At 44.9% G+C, this 22,630-nt stretch overlaps 1 protein-coding gene across 1 annotated transcript in view; it reads left to right on the top strand.

Annotated features, from left to right (window-relative positions):
• rfng (RFNG O-fucosylpeptide 3-beta-N-acetylglucosaminyltransferase) overlaps window positions 1-22,630 on the top strand; it is a 29,630-nt gene that overhangs the window by 3,307 nt on the left and 3,693 nt on the right. The window contains exons 2-8 of the mRNA XM_079293347.1: window positions 13,659-14,216; window positions 18,407-18,455; window positions 19,189-19,291; window positions 19,909-20,062; window positions 20,241-20,326; window positions 21,297-21,462; window positions 22,496-22,581. Of these exons, the coding sequence (XP_079149473.1) occupies window positions 13,725-14,216; window positions 18,407-18,455; window positions 19,189-19,291; window positions 19,909-20,062; window positions 20,241-20,326; window positions 21,297-21,462; window positions 22,496-22,581 (1,136 nt within the window). The 5' untranslated portion in view covers window positions 13,659-13,724. The remainder of the gene's footprint in view (window positions 1-13,658; window positions 14,217-18,406; window positions 18,456-19,188; window positions 19,292-19,908; window positions 20,063-20,240; window positions 20,327-21,296; window positions 21,463-22,495; window positions 22,582-22,630) is intronic.

The raw sequence follows: 22,630 nt of genomic DNA, 5'->3' as shown, positions 1-22,630 counted from the left end.
TTTATATTCTCCAAATGGTGTTCTCAAATGTCTATTGACACTTGTATCTCTCAGAGGCCTATGCGATTAATAACTCACTAATTTTCTGCTGTAAACGTAATTCTTAAACTACCGGTAATTGTTAATTTGGTACACATCCTCAATAGCTCACCTCTGGCAAAATGACCTCTGTGATGAATAGCTGCTTCTCAGCTACAGTTCCAGGCACTGACAGTAGTCTTTCCAGACATTGGATAATCTGTTCTGTCTGGGAAAACAAGTAAATAAGAAACAAATAAAACACTTTTTGTATACCATCCTGAAAGAGGAGAACAAGAAAATGTCACAGTAACATTTCTCTATCAATCTATTCCTACCTTTTCCCCTCCTCTGCCTAAAATGCTGTGTGTACAAATAAGACAAAAAGAGCACACTCTATCTTCATGTCACTGAATAAAGTGAAATGTTCACTGTAATATTTTCGAAGGGCTGCATCCAATCCTCTGTGTTTCCACAGATACATTCTGTTGGAGAGAAAATGCCCACTCTGCAGATTTCTTTCCAAGTCCTGAAATATAAGATGTATATGTAGTTGTAGATTCAGTGTTATGTATAATTAGTGAACACCATATGTGAAAAACCTTTGTACAGCTCACTGGAGAAAATGTACGATGTATGTTATTACCTTTATTTCTTCATCCTTAAGAATTGCTTCTGCTTTAACAGACTCCAAGATGTTGTCTCTGTTTAAGACAGAAGCATTGCCTGAATTTGACGAAAATCTTTACATGTTGTAGTTTTACAACATACACCTTTAATTACCATGTATCAAATTTTACATTGGTTATACTGTATATATAACTAGCTTGTTGCCAGTATATACTATAAATCGCTAAAGGCTATGAATGTTGTTTGGGTAATCGTATATTTATTTGTCATTAACAGTCTTTTTTACGTTGTCTATTTATTTATTTGTTAATTTTACAATGTTATTATGTGTTAACTCCAGTGATCCATGAATTATGTTAAATATATGACACTTTAATATAGAACATAAAACTGAAAATTATTGGAGACACTAAGGGAAATTCTTCCCTAATTTATATCAAACACAACTAAAACAATTGTCACTTTTATATCAATCAACGAATGAATGAGATGATTCTTACACATCTGGGACAATGTTGCATCCACAAAAGAAATCCTTTGATGTCCAGTCACCTTCCACACCAGCACACTCAAAATGCAGCCAATTTTTGCAAGTTGAGCATTGAACCCATTGGTAGTTCTTTATGTGGTCATGGAAAACCCTATGAAAAAACAGAGGTGGGACAACTTCCAATATTCCACAATCATTTCATCAGGTTCGTCAATTGCAAATATTCCAAAATGTATTTTCCCTCGAATCATAAGTTACTTACATAAAACTGAACTTTTCACTGTGTTGTTTGTGAAGTGCTATATAAATAAAATAGAGTTGAGTTGCCACTCATGTTGCACATACCTGGTTGTCCCAGTTGCTCACTGGAACAAACATGACTTTTTTTTGGGTAACAAGTACCAATTGAAGTTAGCCCGCAATTAGCTTGTTGACAAAAACGAGTGGCCATACCATTATAATTCTGCCTTTTTTTAAGAAACAAATTCCAACTACCAACAGTCATGCCTTCAATGACCTTAATGTATTGTCATATAATGTCAAATAACGACAAATAAAGGCTAAACTACGGCGGAATCCGCTCCGAAATGCTGGCAGCTGCCACAAGATGCTAGTGGCAGCTGCCACATACAGTGGCAATCACTTCCTGTTGCAGGCTCAGCTGCCACGGAAAGTCGTGGCAGCTGAGCTTGGAAGTGCCTGTACTAGCTGCCGCTGCCACGATTTGAGCCAGCTCCTACTGCCTTCCCGAGCTGTTCCACCGGACTCCTCAGAGCCTCTCTGCTTAGCGCGCTGCTCACACACACACGCACGCACGCACACGCACACACGGGCTGAGAGTAAACTATGAGAATGGACGCGATGCTGCTCGTCACATCGTCCTGTGTGTAACGTTACATCTTCAATCACCACATACTTGATTACTAATTCAGCTTTTTGAGCGGCTTCTCTCAGAACTGACACATGTTCACTGATTACACGAGGTAACAAATGTAAATGAGAAATGCCTTTTGAAATGATAATTATGCCGAATTTAACAGTGTCTCTTATAACCTTCTGTGCCACAAAGAAACGCTCTGTGACATTGCGTATAAAGAGGCGATCTTAAATCTATGTATATTTATACGGAAGTAGCATAATGTTAGCTTTTTTGGCATTAAACAATTAAAGACTGGCTGCCAGTAAAGTATCAGTAGCACAGATAGCATTAATACATGCTCTCAGGTAGGGCTGGGCGATATGGCCTAAAAAAAAAATCTCCGATTTCTTTACAAAAAATCCGATTCACGATTTAAATCGATTTTTTTCCCCCAAAATTTTTTGCAGATGACAGAAGCTGTTGAAAACAATTTTTTCTTTTATTTTGTGATGATTTTCCCAAGTAGGTTGATAAAAATAAAGTGCAAACAAAACCTGAACATTGTAGAAAGGTGCCTGTAGTATACAAAAAGTATTTGGTCACTCTTTTGTTTGCCTGAATCATTTAAATATAAAATTAAATTAAACATAACATTAAATGGCATTAAATAGTAGCCTTCCATTGTAAACAACTGTGCAAATGTAACTTTTTACAGTAAGCTTTTCTAACTGAATACACTGATACAAACACAGCATGAAATAAAATGTATGTGACCCTTTAACATTCACATTTTCAAAAGTGCAACATCTGATCTAACATCAACATAACATATTTTGCACAGTAAATAAGTGCATGTAAACAAAATCAAGTGCATTCACAACATAACCAACAGTATTAAACAGTAGTGCATGTTTTTTCTAAATATTTTTTGCCAGGAAGACAAGCCTGTCTACTACCTCTGGCTTCAGGCATGCACGGTGGCATGTAACAATGCCCCCCCCACACACTGAAAAGCCTCTCAGAGGGGGCACTTGTAGCTGGCACAGAGAGGTATTTCTTTGCTAAAGTACTTAGCCTTGGAAAGTTAAGTTGGTGACGCTTCCACCAGTCAAGTGGATCGGTGTCTGGGTCAACCTGCTGGACCACAGGTCAGTTGTTGCGGAGTAGAATGACATCCCCTCCAGCTCCGCAGAGATCCTTTGGCGTGTACTATTGTACAGCCGAGGCAAGGCAACGTCAGAAAAATGTTTACGGCTTGGTAGCACGTACCTGGGGTCCAAAGCTTTGAGACGGTGAATAAACCCCGGCTTTTCCACGGTGTATATGGGCACCATATCTTTTGCGATATACATCGCGACTGCATCCGTGATGGCTTTCCACCAGGCACTCTTCTTCTCATGCGGAGTACAGTTGGTGAATGTCTCCAAAATGCTGGGTTGTTGTTGTGAGGTGGCGGCGGCGGCGGCCATTGTTTTAGTTTGTAAACAATGCGCGCGCACTCTACTACGGGACCCAACGGGGGGGAGGGGTGGGGGCGATTTTCTCGATTTTCAATAAAACACATCGCCTTAAAGCACACATTCGAATTAATCGATTAAATCGATTTATCGCCCAGCCCTACTCTCAGGCCATATCCACACTAGGCTGTGTCTCGTTGGATGCAGAGTTCTCAAATAGAAACGATCTCCGTCCACACGGGAGTTTCAGCATTATTCTCAAGTTGATCTGCATCCACACGGCAGCCTTCAAGGCGGACAGCATGTGACCATTAACGTACACTGGGCATGAGCGTGATGGTGTAAACAGGAAGTGGATTGCTTGCTTAGTTTTAAAAAAATATGACGGAGTAATGAAGTAGTCTTTAATAATGAAAGGTTGTATTTGATACTTGAGATCTTCCTCTATAAACTCAAACAGACAGTTCGTGGAAAGTTTTAGAAGTTTTATTTTTCAGACTAGTTACAGCACTGCGGGTCTCTCTCTCTCTCTCTCGCTCACATCAACTTTACTTTAAAATCAACACTTACACGGAAACGTTTACTCGATTATGGTCCATAAATGTGGTCAACACACGTCGATCACTCGCTTCCATGTGTTGTTGTCGTGGGGGCTGATGAATGTAACGTTAGCTCCGCCATCGGGGTATTCCTTCATGAGATACAGCATCAGGGGATAAGCTGGGTCACCCAGCAGAAAAAACAGGGACATCATCTTCACCCTCCATCAAGTCTTTAGGGCATTTGCTCCATCTTTTAGGGCACAACATCATGCAACAGGTCCGACTCGCTAGCTTCTAAGCTAATTTTAACATTACCGTCAATGGGGAAATGCTAACCGCGATTAGCATTAGCGAATATAATATATCTTCGTACATATTTTCATGAAGAAATACTTGCAGACTAAGGTCTCTCAAGGCTACCAAACGGAAGAAGTAAAACGAATCAGCGTCTCTCACTCGTTTCCTCTGTGTTGACTGTTTGTAGCTGTAGCTCTGAATAGCATTAATTGCTAACTGTAGCTTCAGACAGCCGCTCCGTGGGGGCTGATCGCCGATGGTCAAGCAGCTCGCTCATCGCTCGAAGAATAGCTCGCCTCCTCCGCCTGTAGGCATTAGCAGCATTGTAAAATGACGCATTTAACTCCACAATAGCTGCTACTACAGACAACAAAGCAAGCACGGCTTGCCATTCGTTATCCATGTTGAAATGAATCGCTGCTGGTCGCCGGCTGTTTGTTTTCTTCCGGGTACGGGTCACGTGATAGTGAGTGTGACGAATCAGGGACGGAGACGTCATGGCTGGTCATAACCAATCCAGTAGCGAGCACGGCTGTGGGCTCATTTTTTTCTAACACACATCCGTATCCGACATCTACACTCAACCAAAACCCCGGAGTTCTCAAATACCTCCAACCTCGGCGGCGTTTTCAGGTTCCTCCGTTAAGGCTGCTCCAAAACTCCGGCGTGATGTGGCTGCTCAGTGTAAACGTAGGAAAACTGGACTAGTGTGGATATGGCCTCAGTGGAAGCAGAGGGAAGCGGCCTTTAAAACGTGTGTGTGTATCATGGCCCAATATAGGAAGTCTTTAAACTAACTTTGTATGTGGACTAGCTATTCTAAATGTGCATTGGAGCTGTTGCCTGATTAGAAACAACAGCGTTTTGTGTTATAAGTTATTGCTCATTCCACATCTTGTCCTATGTGGAGGTCATAGGTCAACGCAGCAGCCTTAGACGGTGACTTACGGACACTTAAAGAATCCTGTTACCTCTGACGGCCCGCCCGCCCAGAGTCACATTCTGGAAGAGCCAACGAGAGTCCGCTTTGAAAGACAATGCCCGCCTCTCTTCTTTGGGTAAGGCTCGAGCCAATTGCAATCGATCTTACTTACTTCGTATAGCCAATGAAATTACGATGAGAACGATATGCAGATTCACCAGATTGCATGTTGGGAAAGTCTTTTCGAACTCAAATCTAGTACCGTGAGTCAAGTACCTGAGACCGATTATGAAGATCAAAGTCTGGTTAATGAGATTTTTCAAAAATCTGTGAAAATTGACAAAGGTTAAATATGTTATAGTTAACCATACATCGACATAAATGAGCTATAGTTAGAATTTTGGACACGTAGTTTATCGTAGTCTGTGCATTTTGACGTGAGCCTCCAAATGCGCTTTTATGCGGACGTACTCTTAGTAAACCATGTGTAAAATATTCATTTTCTGTTGTATTGTTGTCAAATTTGAACTTGTACCAGGTACTATGATGTCATGCTATGGTACCATTGTGTTTTCCAGATAAGTCCCAGCTATGGTTATCTGCAGGCATCTGTTTGCCAAAAGACATCCAAGCGGAAATAAAAACCTTCTGTTTCAGTGTGTTGTAGCTTCATTAGCTCAATGCTAGCAGCACTTACAGTGATTCTGGCTGTTTGTGAAGAAACTTCAGCATTAACTTTCAATAGAGACTAAAACCATACATGTACTCCCAATGGTTCAATAGGAGCTGTCAGTTTACTTTGGGTACGCCTTGGATCGGCGTTTTAAAGCAAATTTTACAGGAGTGATAAGAGGCTGAAGAACGTCTCCAGTACGCCGTTAACTTTGAAAATGCTGCTTTTTTTTCTCACAGTTTTGTCTACTGGAAAACAAAGATGCATGATCATATGCAAAATGTTGTGGTTTGTCGTGTTGAATTTTCATTCTCAATGAATCTGTTGATTGTTATTCTATTAATAGAGCACTAGGTGTTTTTGCTGACAGAGAGATGATGTAATAGAAGACCTTTAGTGTTGGGGCCAGAAATCTCCTCACAATGAAAATGGAGCAGGCTAGCACACGTGGAAATGATAGCTTTTCAGACACACGGCGCTAAAAACGTTACCGAAACTGATTTACAGTTATAAGGAATTTAATTCCACTGATGCAAGCACGATCACAGTTACACATTGGAGTACATACTCCTATGAAATATTAAAACAATAAAACCCCATTTGCAAAAAACTCTACTCAGCTCGTCAGGTATAAAACACGTCTGTCCTCTGCCAGCATTCACGTGAGAGAGAAAAAGGCTTTAAATCAAACCTCCCACACATTCGTTCGCGACTCCTCCCCTTCCGTCTATCTCAATTGCTATTGGCCAAATTCCCCTATGCACTTTTAGCTACTTAATCCTATATCACTTTATGTTTATCTTAATTATGCATTCCCAAAACCCTTATGATTATGACTAATTATGAATTATTAAATATGAATTATTAAACACTTTTATTATATCTACTAACTACAGTTTTTTGCTCAAATTTCTTACAATTCCCCCCTAACTCACAGTTCACTGTGAGTTAGCTACTCAAATGTAGTTAGTTACTCAAATGTAGTTAGTTACTCAAATGTAGTTAGTTACTCAAATGTAGTTAGTTATTCAAATGTCCCTGGAGACCTCCCCCCTACTCAATCCAGGGAGAGGCTCCCTATCTATCTAAACAGAGGCAAACAATTCATGCATACAGATATCATTTCAAGTATTCCTGTTCAGTTCGTTTCACAATCGAGTGCGTTGAAAATCACTGCCTTCCATGTCTTGGGGCTGGCAGGATCAGGATACAGCCTGTAGGCTAGAGAACACATACTGAGAAGCCTTGACTGTTCTTTTACACTTGACAAAATTACATTTCTTAATCTTTACACCCTAAAATCCCCTTATAACCCAATTAAACAAAAAATAAAATCTCAAGATACTCATCCAAAACAATCCGTCTATTTCCCAAACTTCCAACATCTCACTGGATGTTTTAGAAGTCCATCTGGGCCTTTATCAGGTCCTTCAGGATCTCCGAGAGGATGGTCAGGAACCGCTCGTGAAGTCCCTCTGGTGGCCTCATCTAGACTGTGGCCATCAGAAGCTCCATTTCGTCCTCATCCTCGTCACATAACTGGTTGCCTGGACTGGTGTCTGGCTCATCGGTGAAGCAATAAACCCCTGTAGAGGTCCACGGATGCAAGGGAACCCCTATCCACAGACAACTAGGCGGCCTATGACGACAGCACACAGAATAATTACGATTGCCAAAAATGTATGTTTTCACTGGCCAAGCATACTTCCCAACCAGTCGGTGAACGGATTCGTGACACCAGAGTTCTCCGCTAGCTCTTGGCTGAGTGCTGTCAGTCCCTCCAGAGCCCTGGTCACCGATCCATCAGGAGCTGTGTTATTTGGAATGAAAGTACAGCACGCAGACCCAAACATCTGGCACACGCCACTTTTCTCTGCTAAATCATATCTAATGCCATTCTGTTCTGCAAGGTCATTAAACTAGTCTTCGCCAGCTGTGCATGCAGTCCTGATATGGCGTCACTGGTGAAGTTTACAAAACACTGTTGGTTATAGTAAATGTAGTTGATCCAATCGACATTTTTATTAATCATCACCCTCTGAGAGAAAACAGATTCTAAATCTGCTGCTATTTGATTTCTGGCTTGAAAGTCATTAGACACCCCCCTTGGCACTCTTATGACATCTTATGTACACTTGGTCATCAAAGGCTCCCTTCGGGCCACCGGCATCTCTTTTGGATCTTCTGTTAGCATGTGGGCGTGGAGAGATGAGTTCTCTATAAGTTGCATCAGTGACAGGCAAGATATAGAATGACAATATAAGTTGCACCAACGCACATCTACCTGTCCAATCTTTAGGCAGGATTGGATATATGGTTCTTCCTCCACACCACCACCATAAATCAGCTCTAGGTGCGGTCTGTCTTAACACACTGTTATATAGATAGTCGCTAGCATTGTGACTGTGGCTACAATTTGCTATAATTTGCAATAATACTGCCTACATTGGGCCCCTTAGCTGTATCTGAGACTATACAATCAAATGGACCCTCTGTAACCTTGAACAGAGGTGGGGTATTATATTCTACAGGTGGGTAATCCCAGTGTAGCCTCTGACAAGTGTGATGGAGGGGCAAAGTGTCATCAGTAAACAGAGTTAAAATACAACTAAATTCAGTACTTATGAGTCTGAATCTTGAAGGAACTGGTGTTGCTAGGGGTTGCTAGGTCCTGAACACACAATACAATCTGTACTACTGACTTGAAGCCGTATATTGTACCCACCATAAATTCCCATCTGCCATTCCAGTTTCCACCCCTTACCTCATTCTCTGCGTCAGTCGTATGTCGAACCTGGTCTTTTTACAGGCTTAACAATAATCCTAATGAGCCCTTGTGGGGCAGGACTATCAGTAGTTGCCTTTCCCTGTACTACGTAAAGTCCTCAGTCAGTCAATTTAGGTAAGTCTTAAAGGATTACATCTACCCACCCCCTTTGTACACATCACAGGCATAATATGATAACAGCTTCCCATACTTATGTGTGGCAGGCCCACACTGGTCAGTTATCTGGTTTTGGACATCCACCCGTAGGTGTGTTCATACTTGGGACAGGAAACTACTTCACAGAAGTCGAACTGGACCGTTGATGTTGTACCTTCTTTGAACATAAGAGTGAGAGTTACATCTTCATAGGTGAGTGTCGTCAGAGAAGCCTCTCTACGTGGTCTGAGATCGGTTTGATTAGCTACTGAGGCTAAATGTCGAATCCTGATGTAGTCATGCATGTGATCTGGTTCCTGTCTGTGGTTAATTCCCCATACTAAGAGGGAAACTACTGAACTCAGGAATAAAATAATTACAGACTTCCATAACCCACTGAACCTAGAGTCTCCTAATGGACGCCCTCACTTAAACTGTGGGGAAAACGTCATCTTCAGTACTGTCTAAACCCCTCTTTTGAGGTGTCTTTGGCTTCAAATTTTCCTGTTTGATGTTCAATCCTGTCTCTGCGAGTGTCTCACTCGTTACCTTCGCTGCTGCACAGTGAGTGAGGTGGTGCCAAGTCGCTCCCATTTTACCTTTTCTGCATGTGAGGTTGCCAATACTACCTCCCATGGACTGGTCCACCTTGGTTCACTCCACCTGCGCTCGTGGACTCTTATCCACACCAGACTGCCTGGTGACACGTCAGCCTGCTTCCTTTCGTCAGCTGCTGCTTCTGCGTTTGTCACCTGAGAAAACAAAACTCGGCTCATGTTAGTTAGAGCTCCCGTATATTTCTCATTTCTAGAGTTAGCAAGTCTAGTTGTGGTTTATCATGACGTTATTAAATCTCAAAAATTGTGAGTAGCACTTTTACTGAAAACTATTCTAAATGTGGATCTACAAAAATGTTTGACACCTTACCATATCCCCCCTTCACCTCGATATCTCTGCTGTAAGGGATCACATGGCAACCATCTATGTATCTTGGCTATACACTGAACCTCCCCATGGTCCTGGTGACAGCATGGGCATCTGTTGATGTCTCATGGGAGGAGGTCCAGCTGGACCTGGTCGTAGGTACTGCTGATGTTGTGGTGGGAACGGAGCATGTTGTGGTGGTGCATTGGGCTGTCTTCCTCTTCTTTTATGTGGGCAATCTCTCACCCAATGACCTTCTCTCCCACATACGTAGCACTTCCCTCTACCTACAGGTCTTTCATACTCTCCTCTGTAGTTACCTCTCCCTCTGTTGGATGCTCGTGCACGTCCTCTGCCTCTATAATGTGGTGGAGGTTGGTAGTACACCACTGTGTGGGCCAGTTCTGCTGGATTTGGTTGGTATGAGGTCGGGGGTGCAGCTGGATATTGGGGCTGTTGTGAGGCCTGAGCCTTGGCTACGGCCATCTGTTTCTTGGCCAGCTGTTTTCTACTGATTTCTCTGTCGACCTCTGCTACTTGCAGTTTCAGCAGTCGCCGCTGCATTCTCCTTATCTCCTCGTCTTCTTTACTTTCTGCTCGTCTTTCCTCTATCTGCTGTTGCAAATCTTTTCTGATGCGTTCTACTTCTGTTACTTCACATTTTAGTCTTCTTACCAGTGCTCCTACTTCCTTCCTCTGCTTCTTTAATGTAAACATTATGCAGCCTAGGAGTATTCAAATGTGTGTATTAAATGTGCACGCTTGTCATCACATGAATCAAAGTCAACTCACCCTCTGTGCTGTATGGTGTGTGGCCGTTGACTCCAAAACTGGGATCCACTGCTTCACTTCCCAGATATGGATCCACTCAACCACGCACCTTGACTAAAACAACCACAAAACTGCCAAAAGTTCAGCAGTAAATGTTAGCATACGTCTGTAGTGTAAGAGAGGTCAACGATCTCTCAAATATGTTTGCGCCGTCCGTGTCAAAATTGATTCTTAGGAACGATGTAAAATAGTAAATGTACCAAAATTAGTCAATACTGGATATGTGAAGGAATCTCGAATCCAAAATTGAAGCTAGAATTCCGAGATCAAACTCAACATCTAAATCAGAATCACAATCACAATCCAGTTCCAAATCAGAATTCGAAATGTTTAAAATTGGAAGTAAAATGAAATTAAAAAACAATGAATAATTAATCAATTAAATATTAAATTCAACTTTAAAAAATCAATAACTGTGTTCAAAGATATTCAATCAGACATACCAATGCAAGTCAAACTGTTGAACTGCACTTACACTCTGGTCTGCACAATAATGAATCACAATTAAGTTCAAGAATTGAAGCACAACTGAAACCATTAATCTTTGTTAAAATGCTGAATTAAAACCAAAGTCAACGACTAAAGTTATAATGCTTAATTAAAACTAAGGTCGGGATATAAGCTCACAGCTCTTAGACAATGAATCTCTGAAAAATTCACAGATTCTAAACACTTATTTACGATTATCTAGCAGTTACACCTATCTAGCAGTTACTCCTCCTGGCCGCTAGTTGGTTTTCTGGCGTTGTATCCTTCTTCTACGCAATTCTGGCCGAACCGGAAGTTACCCTGAAACTGGCTGTTTTGGTAACGGATATGCTAACCGCTATGCTAACGACAAAAACGGAGCTTCTAATAAAGCATACGCACACACAAGTATCACCAAAATCCCACACTTTAATTCCACTGGTACGCCCTCTGTCTCCTCTCACACTCTACTGGTTATTTTATTTTATAAGCACGTTTTATAAGCAAGTTTATTTTACATACAGAGTACCGCAACACTGGAGCTACACATAGCTAGCGTTAGCTCCTCACAGCGCGGCTACAGATTATGCAATGTTATTCATCATTTTAAACGTATTTCCACGCTGCTAAAACACAGACTAGTCACACGTATTATTGGACTTATTGTCCGGTTTTATTAAACCTTAAATCCTCCGGTTAACAGGCTATTAGCTCCTCCAGACCTGAGTTCATTGTTACGTTATGATCACGAGTTCTGCACTTCCAGCGTCACACCACTCTCCTCAGTCAGTCTAGTTTCCCCAAAGCCCATTATTCTACGTCTTCTGAATCATCCACACGATCCTCTATTTATACACGGCCAAAGCAAGCAAGAGTGTCTTCCAGGATTGGTGTTTAGCCGCAGCCTCAGAAGCTAACTCCCGCTAGCCTAGCTTCTCTAAACAGCGTATGCTCAAGGCCCGAAAACTCATGGACGAAGCCAACAAAGGATTGCACCCCTAAGCCGGAATGCCAAGATATTTCAGTCCGCCAAGCTACATACCTGCTTTTTGAACTAGTTGTCAACAAAAACCCAACGATGCACCCGCCGCCAGAGGGCCTCGGCATGTGCACAATTAGTCCGCTTTAGCTAACAGCTGTTTGATACCAATGTGATGATTTAATTACAGCGCTGTCTGCCTTTAATTTATTCTTAGGATCCTTATACCTTGGACTAGTCCCTTAGTTCACCATACTTCAGACAGTAAATCGTACTTACCTCAGTGGAACGCGGCCTCCTCCATGGAACGTCCTTATCGGCACCGCAGAGCTAGCTGTTAGCAACGCTTAGCCAAGCAGACATTCCCCTAAGATCCTAGAAGCTACCTCACAGATTTCATGAAACTGCTCTGCCTACCGATATTATGGGCCCAGGATGTCTGCTTGACCAACGCTGCCTTCAGCACACACAGCGAGGCCGGTAAGAATATCCCTTCGTGGTACAGCCAAATTTGTTGGGGCCAGAAATCTCCTCACAATGAAAATGGAGCAGGCTAGCACACGTGGAAATGATAGCTTTTCAGACACACGGCGCTAAAAACGTTACCGAAACTGATTTACAGTTATAAGGAATTTAATTCCACTGATGCAAGCACGATCACAGTTACACATTGGAGTACATACTCCTATGAAATATTAAAACAATAAAACCCCATTTGCAAAAAACTCTACTCAGCTCGTCAGGTATAAAACACGTCTGTCCTCTGCCAGCATTCACGTGAGAGAGAAAAAGGCTTTAAATCAAACCTCCCACACATTCGTTCGCGACTCCTCCCCTTCCGTCTATCTCAATTGCTATTGGCCAAATTCCCCTATGCACTTTTAGCTACTTAATCCTATATCACTTTATGTTTATCTTAATTATGCATTCCCAAAACCCTTATGATTATGACTAATTATGAATTATTAAATATGAATTATTAAACACTTTTATTATATCTACTAACTACAGTTTTTTGCTCAAATTTCTTACATTAGCCATCTTCTCATGTAGTTGCAGCTTGTCAGTGTGGACAGAGAAACATCAACAACCACCACATGTTGCTCTCACCTTTACACTATACGTCACGTCATCCTCTCAGATGTGACTCCTGCCAACATGTTGGTGAACCGCTGGCTCCGACTCGCCAAAGTCTGGATGTTTGTGGCGAGACTCTACGACCACTTGCCACAGCAGCAGAAGTGTGTGTGTGGGGGGGAGTCATAAGCGAGTGGGCTCCAGTGAGTTGTAAAGATTTCCTCACAAAACAGGAGTCGGTGAGAGCTAAAGTGTATAAAAGTGAATATTTTTGAATATATTACTATCTATAGTAGTACAGCAGTGGTAGTTTTAATAATATACATCAGAACCTCAATTAGAAAAGTAAAGGTAACGCTTTATAGGTCTATCATTTCCTAATCATTTCTTAAAAGTTTACTGGAAATAAACTATTTAATTTAGAATTAAATCGATGTAAATAAAAGGGTTTATAAAGACAGCTCTCTGCACTCTGCTGTAGAGCAAAGAATGGCTGAGGTGCTGAATAGGTCTGATCTGAGTATGAACATAGCAGATACCTGGTGAATCTTCCCCTTCCTCTGTGCAGGGTCCCATGTGATGGTGTGAGAATGGGACAGGGTGGTGTTGGAAGTGACCGCGGCCCTGGAGGCTGATGAACCGCCTCTGTCGGCCAGTCAGGATGCACATAGCTTCGGTGGGTGTCAGCAAGTTCTGCTTCCTGTTTTCCCTGGCGTTCTGCGGCCTCCTGCTCCTGCTCATCCCTGCCCTCCAGCCCCCAGCGCGCCAGGTGGACCTGCCCCAGCCCAGACCCCAAGTCAGACCGGCACAGGCGGGCCCGTCACACCGTGTCAGGGTTCCAGGAGTGTCTCTCCATGCGAGGGAAACGGACTCTGCCACAGAGCTGAGTAGGAGCTCAGCAGGGCGGACTGAAGGTACCAGGGATGATATCCATAGTCCCAACAGGGGGATGGACTCCAAAGGAGGAGCTGTCCCTGGAGGAAAGGGTGGTCGATTATCAGGGTCTAGGTCACGGGACCCGTTAGACTTTAAGGACATTTTTATTGCAGTGAAGACTACCAGGAAGTACCACAAGTCCAGACTGGAGCTGCTGATTCAGACCTGGGTTTCCCGAGCTAAAGAACAGGTGAGAGAGCTTGAGCTCTTTGTTCTTTTAGATGGGGCTTCAAAGTTAGGGTAGGTAGTGTATTTGAGAAACATGATTGTTATATTATGAAAATTCTCTTTACATCCCAACAGCAATCAATCAATCTATCGCAGGACTGTAATATGCCTCTCTCCCTCCCCGCATGCCTCTCTCTCCCTCTCCGCATGCCTCTCTCTCTCCCTCCCCGCATGCCTCTCTCTCTCCCTCTCCGCATGCCTCTCTCTCTCCCCGCATGCCTCTCTCTCTCCCTCTCTCTCTCCCCGCATGCCTCTCTCTCTCCCTCTCTCCCTCTCTGCATGCCTCTCTCTCTCTCCCTCTCCGCATGCCTCTCTCTCTCGCTCTCTCCCCGCATGCCTCTCTCTCTCTCTCTCTCTCTGCATGCCTCTCTCTCTCCCTCTCCGCATGCCTCTCTCTCTCTCTCCCCGCATGCCTCTCTCTCTCCCTCTCCGCATGCCTCTCTCTCTCCCTATCTCCCTCTCCGCATGCCTCTCTCTCTCTCCCTCTCCGCATGCCTCTCTCTCTCCCTCTCCGCATGCCTCGCTCTCTCCCTCTCCGCATGCCTCTCTCTCTCCCTCTCCGCATGCCTCTCTCTCTCCCTCTCAGCATGCCTCTCTCTCTCCCTCTCCGCATGCCTCTCTCTCTCCCTCTCTCTCCCCGCATGCCTCTCTCTCTCCCTCTCTGCATGCCTCTCTCTCTCCCTCTCCGCATGCCTCTCTCTCTCTCTCTCTCTCCCCGCATGCCTCTCTCTCTCCCTCTCTGCATGCCTCTCTCTCTCCCTCTCCGCATGCCTCTCTCTCTCCCTCTCCACATGCCTCTCTCTCTCCCTCTCCGCATGCCTCTCTCTCTCCCTCTCCGCATGCCTCTCTCTCCCTCTCTCCCTCTCCGCATGCCTCTCTCTCTCTCCCTCTCCGCATGCCTCTCTCTCTCGCTCTCTCCCCGCATGCCTCTCTCGCTCTCTCTCTCTCTCTCTGCATGCCTCTCTCTCTCCCTCTCCGCATGCCTCTCTCTCTCTCTCTCTCTCTCTCCCCGCATGCCTCTCTCTCTCCCTCTCCGCATGCCTCTCTCTCTCCCTCTCAGCATGCCTCTCTCTCTCTCTCTCTCTCTCCCCGCATGCCTCTCTCTCTCCCTCTCCGCATGCCTCTCTCTCTCCCTCTCCGCATGCCTCTCTCTCTCCCTCTCCGCATGCCTCTCTCTCTCCCTCTCCGCATGCCTCTCTCTCTCCCTCCCCGCATGCCTCTCTCTCTCTGCATGCCTCTCTCTCTCCCTCTCCGCATGCCTCTCTCTCTCTCCGCATGCCTCTCTCTCTCTCCGCATGCCTCTCTCTCTCTCTCCGCATGCCTCTCTCTCTCTCCGCATGCCACCTTTCTCCACCTTCTCCATCTCCACCTTTAGACTGCAAGTCAAACCTAAAGACTTCAGGCGGAGGTGAAACTGACAGTGACACTTCTTTAAGGGAGCAACAAGATTCCAAACTGTCAATGACGGTATGATAGATAGACTTTATTTTAGACTCGGGGTCCATACATACAAAGACAGACACAAACAATAAACTTGTATGAAACAGTCAACAGAGTATGTTGTCAATGAATTACCACAACCACGAGAGGTAATATCGAGATTAGCCGTGGACGGATATATACGCACACATGACTGAATACATCGTCTCCTGGCAGAGATAGAAAATCATATTTATATGCAGTTCCCAATCCCCCACTTAAAGAAATGCTTTTACTAAACCCTGTGATAGTTAAGAACTCTAATCACACTGTGTGTGTGTGTGCGTGTGCGTGTGCGCGTGTGCGTGCGTGCGTGCGCGCCACGTATTGGCTCCAGTGGTGAGACCCAGGCAGTGTGGAGTCCACCAGAGTACATGTTGGTGTTGGCTCATAGTGAGCTTCGTGCTGATGGCTTTGGCTCTGACACCCCGTGTCAGTTTTTTTAGGGTGTTGCCGAATCCCCATCAGTGATCCCTCTGGGATGTCAGTTTGTCCTCGTTGGCATTTAGAGAAACCGCAGAATGTTTATAATAAGTAAATCTAGACTCCACCCCTCGTCTGCCTGGTGTCAGAACCCTGGGTGTTATTTATAGGTTGTTTTTTAAATTATTATTTTGAACGGCCGTTTGTTACTCTTCGCTCTGGATGAGATCCGGGTACTGAAGATTCCTGTGCATGCGTGTGTTCCAGTACGGCAGCCTCTGGAGAGGAACTTCCACAGCAACCTGAGACCGGGAGACACTGGTTAAAAGGAGTCTCTGCCCCACCGTACACCATCACATACACACACCCTCCATCACTCGCTACACCGCAGCTCTGGCGCTCCCAATATGACAGAAGAATTCCTACTCAAGCTCGACATTTCATTTGCAATCTTTGAAATTTGTCGTCAAACTTCACTTTTAAGCCAACGTCAACAAGACGTCTCACCGTTCCACGACAAGTGAACATCTGGAGTCCAAAGCTCCAGATCAAGAGAGTGGAGTCATGTTTATCAGACCGGGTGGTTTAAGGTGGGTGAAACCTCTTTAGGGTCAACCACGTGGTTCATGTGAATGGGGCGGACTGGAGAGGTCTTAACGGGTGCTATGAGAACAGCCTTACCACCGATCGAGGCATGCATCAACCTTTTTGTATTGTCCAATCAAAGGCGTGGTATTACATTTCTGTGGGCCAATGGCAACTTTGATCATGTGACGAAGGTCCCACAGCTGGAATCACACCAGAAACTTAGCGAGGCGCTCAGAACGGACTCGGCCCGTTATCAAAATAGGCTCCAATTAATTCAGTGTCCATGGACTGAATCAATGAAGTGCTCCGGCTCTATCTTGAGCAGCTTTTAGTCTACAGTTGGACAACATGGATTGTTCAAGGTGTTTAACACGCACTAAGTTCAATGTGAATGAAGAGCGGCGCCGGTGTAAAGTAGTCCCAAGTAGCTCACAGAAAGCACTGGGACCAGCTGTGTGCTGAGACCTGCCCAAAGCAGCTGGTAGGGTCCCACTGCCGGACAAAGAGCGTCGGTGTGAGGAGGAGGAGGAGGTTGCACTGCACACACACTCTGCTCCCACTTCACCCAGAAATGTCCCAGTCAGAGAGGATGGAGGAGTTCCAGTGAGTGAGTCCAGGTCTGCTGTGAAAGGGCTCCCCTGTGGGTCTGTGTCAGCTGGAGGCATTACTAAGTATTGCTGTCAGACACCGGCGGGCTTTACAGGCCTGCTGCCGTTTCATTTGACTGCTCTTAGGTCGGTGAAGTCTGTCCCCCGTGTTTACAGCTGCCTGTAACATGAACAGCTGCTTTAAACGTCGGCGTAGCTCTCATTGTACTCATCTGTGTGGAGAAGGTGTGTTCACATTAAGAGGCAGTGGATAGTTATTTCATGGAAGGTCAAGTTAAACAGTCCATGTCACTAGATGCCGTGTGAAGGTAAAAGGCTGTCTGTGTGCTGCTCAGTGTCCCAGGCTCCTAAACCTCCTAAACTTCACCGTCAGTGTAGCAGGTGACCTGTGTGTCAGTCAGTCAGACTTGTTTCACTTGGATGTTTATTTGTAGAGCCCCATCGATCTATCAGACGAACACAGATGCGTCTGTTCCGGTGTACACGCCGTCTTCTCACAGCCGAGGAGACGGCGTGTACGACGGTCATGTGACCCTTGCTCGGGCCTCGACTTCACACAGGTTGGTCGCACATTATGCCTGACTCCCATCAGCATCCCGAGTAAACCTCTACATCGCTGCTACACAACATTCAAACACGGCTACAGTTAGGTGCGACCATGCGGCCATCTTGCCGAGATCAAAGTATGTCCACTAGCTCCCATACATGGCCCTGATGACTCACGGGGTCAGGTAGTGGTTGCTCATTTTCATTTTCTGTCCCAAAAATCCACTATCTGTGACGCAGTCTAAAGAGAAACAAAGGGATAGTGCGCTTCATGTTCTTGTAAATAAAGTTTCTTTCCAGTCCTCCACTCTCTTGGTAGTGTTTTCCACAGCACACCTGCTGGTGAAGATCCAGTCACTTTAAGCACTGAGGGGTGACGAGTGAAAGGTCTGGTGCTGTCTTGTTGTGTGTCTCTTGCAACTGCACACATCCTCCTCTATGAGAGACTCATTGAGCAAAGCATGAAGGTACGCTTGCACTTTCTAACGTGTGTCTTTGTCTCTTTCAGACGTACATATTTACTGACGGGGAGGACAAGGAGCTGCAGATGAGAACAAGTAAGACGCTGGACCGTTGAGGGGGAATTCCACATGTTGTGTAGCCATATTATGCAGCGACTCTACAAATCTGAATAAAATGAATCACTTGTGTTGCAACAATAAAGAATAGAATGCAGCTGGGACACCAACTATTTTAGGCAAGCAAGCTAAATATATAAAAATGTGTATAACGGTATCTGGGCCAAATTCAGACATGAATTCTTTCATTGCACGAAAGTAGTTTTTATACACAGAGGCAACAAATGCAATACAATACAATAATACAATAAGGAGGTACAGCTGTGTACAATGATGGGAGACATCAAAGTGCTGAATTCTGTGGCCTCAGAGACCAGGAGGGCCCAAGAGCCCCCTGTGGCACAGCGTTCATTAAAGGAGCGGACGAGGAAGTTCACTTCTGGAGACAGCCAGCGTTCAGCTGGACAGATGAGATTTAAAGACGACCTTCAGTGTAGTTTAATAGGTCGGTGCACATGAAGTTGATCAGAAACATTCAGATTGTATGTCAGAAGCTGTGTAAATGTCCATCCTCCCTCAGTGTGTGTGTTGGGAATATGTAGTCACAGTCATGGCTGCAGGACAAGTTAACGTTAACATGTGTGATGTGCAGTGCTATGTGCTGCACATGACTCAGCTGCTGCCAGGGTGCACGCAGCGAGGTACCGCACGCAGCGAGGTACCGCACGCAGCAGCATGGACTGAGCCGTGCTGTCCTCTGTCTCTTCACCAGGAGTCAACCTCATCAACACAAACTGCTCAGCAGCTCACACCCGCCAGGCTCTGTGCTGCAAGATGTCGGTGGAGTACGATAAATTCATCGAGTCGCAGAAGAAGTGAGTGAAAAGTGATCTGAACTAACTAATACATAGAATAGTTTGTACATCAGTTACTCGCCCTGTGTTACCTTGAATTCTGTTAGAAAACGTCTCATGCTTCCACGGTGAAGGACAAATCCAGAAACGTCTTGATGAAGTGAAAACTATATCAAAAGATCCTTCAGCAAACTTTGACTTACCTCGTCTCATTAAAACAGCTGTTTGCTCACCACTTAACAAACTGGTGCAGCTCTCACTGAAACTTCCTCTTTCCTCATGCCAGCACATGTGGCTGCTCGTCCGGATAGGTCTGAAGTCAGGTTGCAATTCGATGTTTTGATAAAGTTTTGCTGTAGTTAAATGTGGCCTCCGTCCACTTCAGTTTCCTCTGTTTCCAGAGTCTTTGTTTACCGTTGAGGCATGAGAGAAAAACTAATGTTCTCTTCAGGAATTCATGGCAACACGGGGTGAGAGTTGATATTCCTTTAAACAGCAGCGATGCAATTAACAGTGAACAGTTAATTTAAACAAATCAAACATGATATTTCTAGGAGTAGAATCCACGAACACGTATTGGCTCAGAGTAAGGTACACTGCTGACTGTGTGTGTGTGTGTGTGTGTGTGTGTGTTGTAGGTGGTTCTGCCACGTGGATGATGATAACTACGTCATCCTGCCCAGCCTGCTGGGGCTGCTCTCCTCCTACCACCACAGCCAGGATGTCTACCTGGGCCGGCCCAGTCTGGATCATCCTATAGAGGCTGCAGAGAGGGTCAAGAGTGACGGATCGGTCAGTCTACCTTATTAGGAGATTCTGGCTCCTCTGACATACACGGCAGTGAGCGATGATGCCAAATCCAGGCTCCAAAATGTTCTTTCAGAAAACTATGTGATGCAAAAACCCCACAAAAAAAGCCAGTTTCTTCTTCAGACTATTGCACCCCTAACATCCGGCGGTCTCATTTCAGGTGTCTGTCAAGTTCTGGTTTGCCACAGGTGGAGCAGGTTTCTGTATCAGCAGAGGCCTGGCACTGAAAATGAGCCCATGGGCCAGGTAGGTCATGGACTCAGTTGTTGTACCTTCTGAAGCCAGGGTACTCACTCTGCTGGTGGTTGAAAACATTTGTGTGGACAGCTAGAGCAACTCTGACTGGAAGCTGTCAACGTGTGTGAAAGACAAATGTCTTTCGATAACCCTCAGAGAATGTGCCTGGACGTGTAGTCGGCCGCAGTATGTTTTAAGGTGTCGATGGACCAAGTGTTTCCAGATCAGAGGGTGCCATGTGGTTTAAAAGAATCATGCACGAGCTATAGGGATGATGGGTTTCTCTCACAGACTGTGTATAGGAAGTGGGCGTAGTCATCAGGACGTCACCCATTGGTTTGTGGACGTTATGACGCCTCAAGTTCGCATTTCGTCGTCGCCATCTTGAAATACTTAAACCAGTGAACAGACGTGACCATATTTGGAATGCGGAAGAGACGCAGAGACGCTATATACGTCTCTGGTAGTGGTGGAGACCTGTCAATCACAGTAGCCCCGCCCTAAAGCATCCCCTGCTTTATGGTCTATTAGAGACCTGTCAATCACCGTGTAGCCCCGCCCTAAAGCATCCCCTGCTTTATGGTCTGTGTGACTCTAAATGGACCATAATGTACTAAATGAACATCATGCTGTATTGAAGAAGACTTGATGTTTACAATGTTTACTGAGGTAATAAATCAAGAGAGAAGTAGAGTAATTTTCTCATAGACTTCTATACAACCAGAGGAGTCGCCCCCTGGTGGACACTAGAGAGAATGCAGCTTTAAGACACTTCAGCATCGGCGTCAGTCGGCAGCTTACCACCTGGTTCCTCACCATCTCTTCTTAAATGTTGACACACTGTAGATGGGCACGTAGTGCTTTAAAATAATGAACAAGGTAATTGTGTAAAAAAGTAATTTTCCTCTTACTTTGGTAGAAAGTGATGTAAACCGCTGCAGGAAAACACACTTTGACGGACTTTGTCCTCTGGTTTCAGTTTGGGTAATTTCATCAGCACAGCAGAGAAGATCCGACTACCGGACGACTGCACCGTCGGATACATCATTGAAGCGCTGCTGGAGGTGACACTAACGCACACACACCTCTTCCACTCACACCTGGAGAACCTTCAGAAGCTGCCCACTGACACCGTGCTGGAGCAGGTGAGTGTGTGGACAGTACGGCATAACATTTGGTGAAGTCGTGAAATCAGCATTTATAGACTGGTCAAGCTGCAGAGCTCCAGACTTCGGGCCCACGTCCTCCGTCGGACCCCTGGACGTGACGTCAGAACTTGTTTACCAGAGAGGATCCCGGGTACGATGGGATGGGCTCATTAGTGTGAATCAGCTACATGACCTCACACCAAGGTAAACCATCCAACCTGAGTATGTTGATGTACCTGTGACTTAAGTAAGGTCACACGATGTGAAGCAGCAAAGAACTTGTACTAACCTTATGAGTTTTCTAACGTAATGTGCAGTGGTGTAACGAACCGGGATCCGTACGGATCCCCCCCCCCCCCCCCCGCGCGGTTCGGCACACATGGGTACTCCAGATTAACGTTAACGTGAAATAAAGTTTTACTGGCGATCGTTATCTGCCAATATTCAGTAAAATATGTGATCAGGACATCGTCTGTGCTTTTCTAGTCGCCGATCTCTGATCATGTTATGTTGTAAAAAGACGGTGGCAGGGATCTCTGAAGGTGATCCGATCCTAACCGTGACTGTTATGATGTGTTACACCACTAGTAATGTGGCACAGACGTGATGCATATTGAACATACGGTCAGTGGGCTACTTTATTTATTAACGATAAGCAAGGTAATGAATGACTAACGAGCCCTGCTGTTCATAAAACAATGCTGTGCAATATCATATCGAGGCATGTAACATGATTTATTGATGCGATGATTGTCCACCTAACCGCGTGATAAGACGTGTGATGGTCCACCGTGAGTCCTGGTGATGGACCGGAGGAGGCCTGAGCTCTGCAGCGCGACGCTTCTGAGCATTTTTACATGTGGCATGGGTTTTTACAATGAAAGCAATTGTAAGATCTGTCATCCTTTCCATTCAAATATATAATGTTCATATGGAAAGTATCATTTGGCACCTAGATGTTGTTCTGTTTGGTCCTTTGCTCTCTGAGCTAAAGCAGAACGCTGTGTGTCTTCTCTTGGTTTTGCAACAGGTGACTTTGAGCTTTGGAGGCTTTGAGAACAGAAGAAACGTGGTCAGCATTGTTGGAGGCTTTTCATTGGCTGACGACCCCACAAGGTAATGAATGACGAACGAGCCCTGCTGTTCATGATGTGGCCCTTGTGCT

Source organism: Melanostigma gelatinosum, assembly GCF_949748355.1.
Source record: "Melanostigma gelatinosum genome assembly, chromosome: 21".
NCBI lineage: Eukaryota > Metazoa > Chordata > Actinopteri > Perciformes > Zoarcidae > Melanostigma > Melanostigma gelatinosum.
Note: the sequence above shows the minus strand (reverse complement) of the source record. Positions and strands in the feature narration are given on the sequence as shown.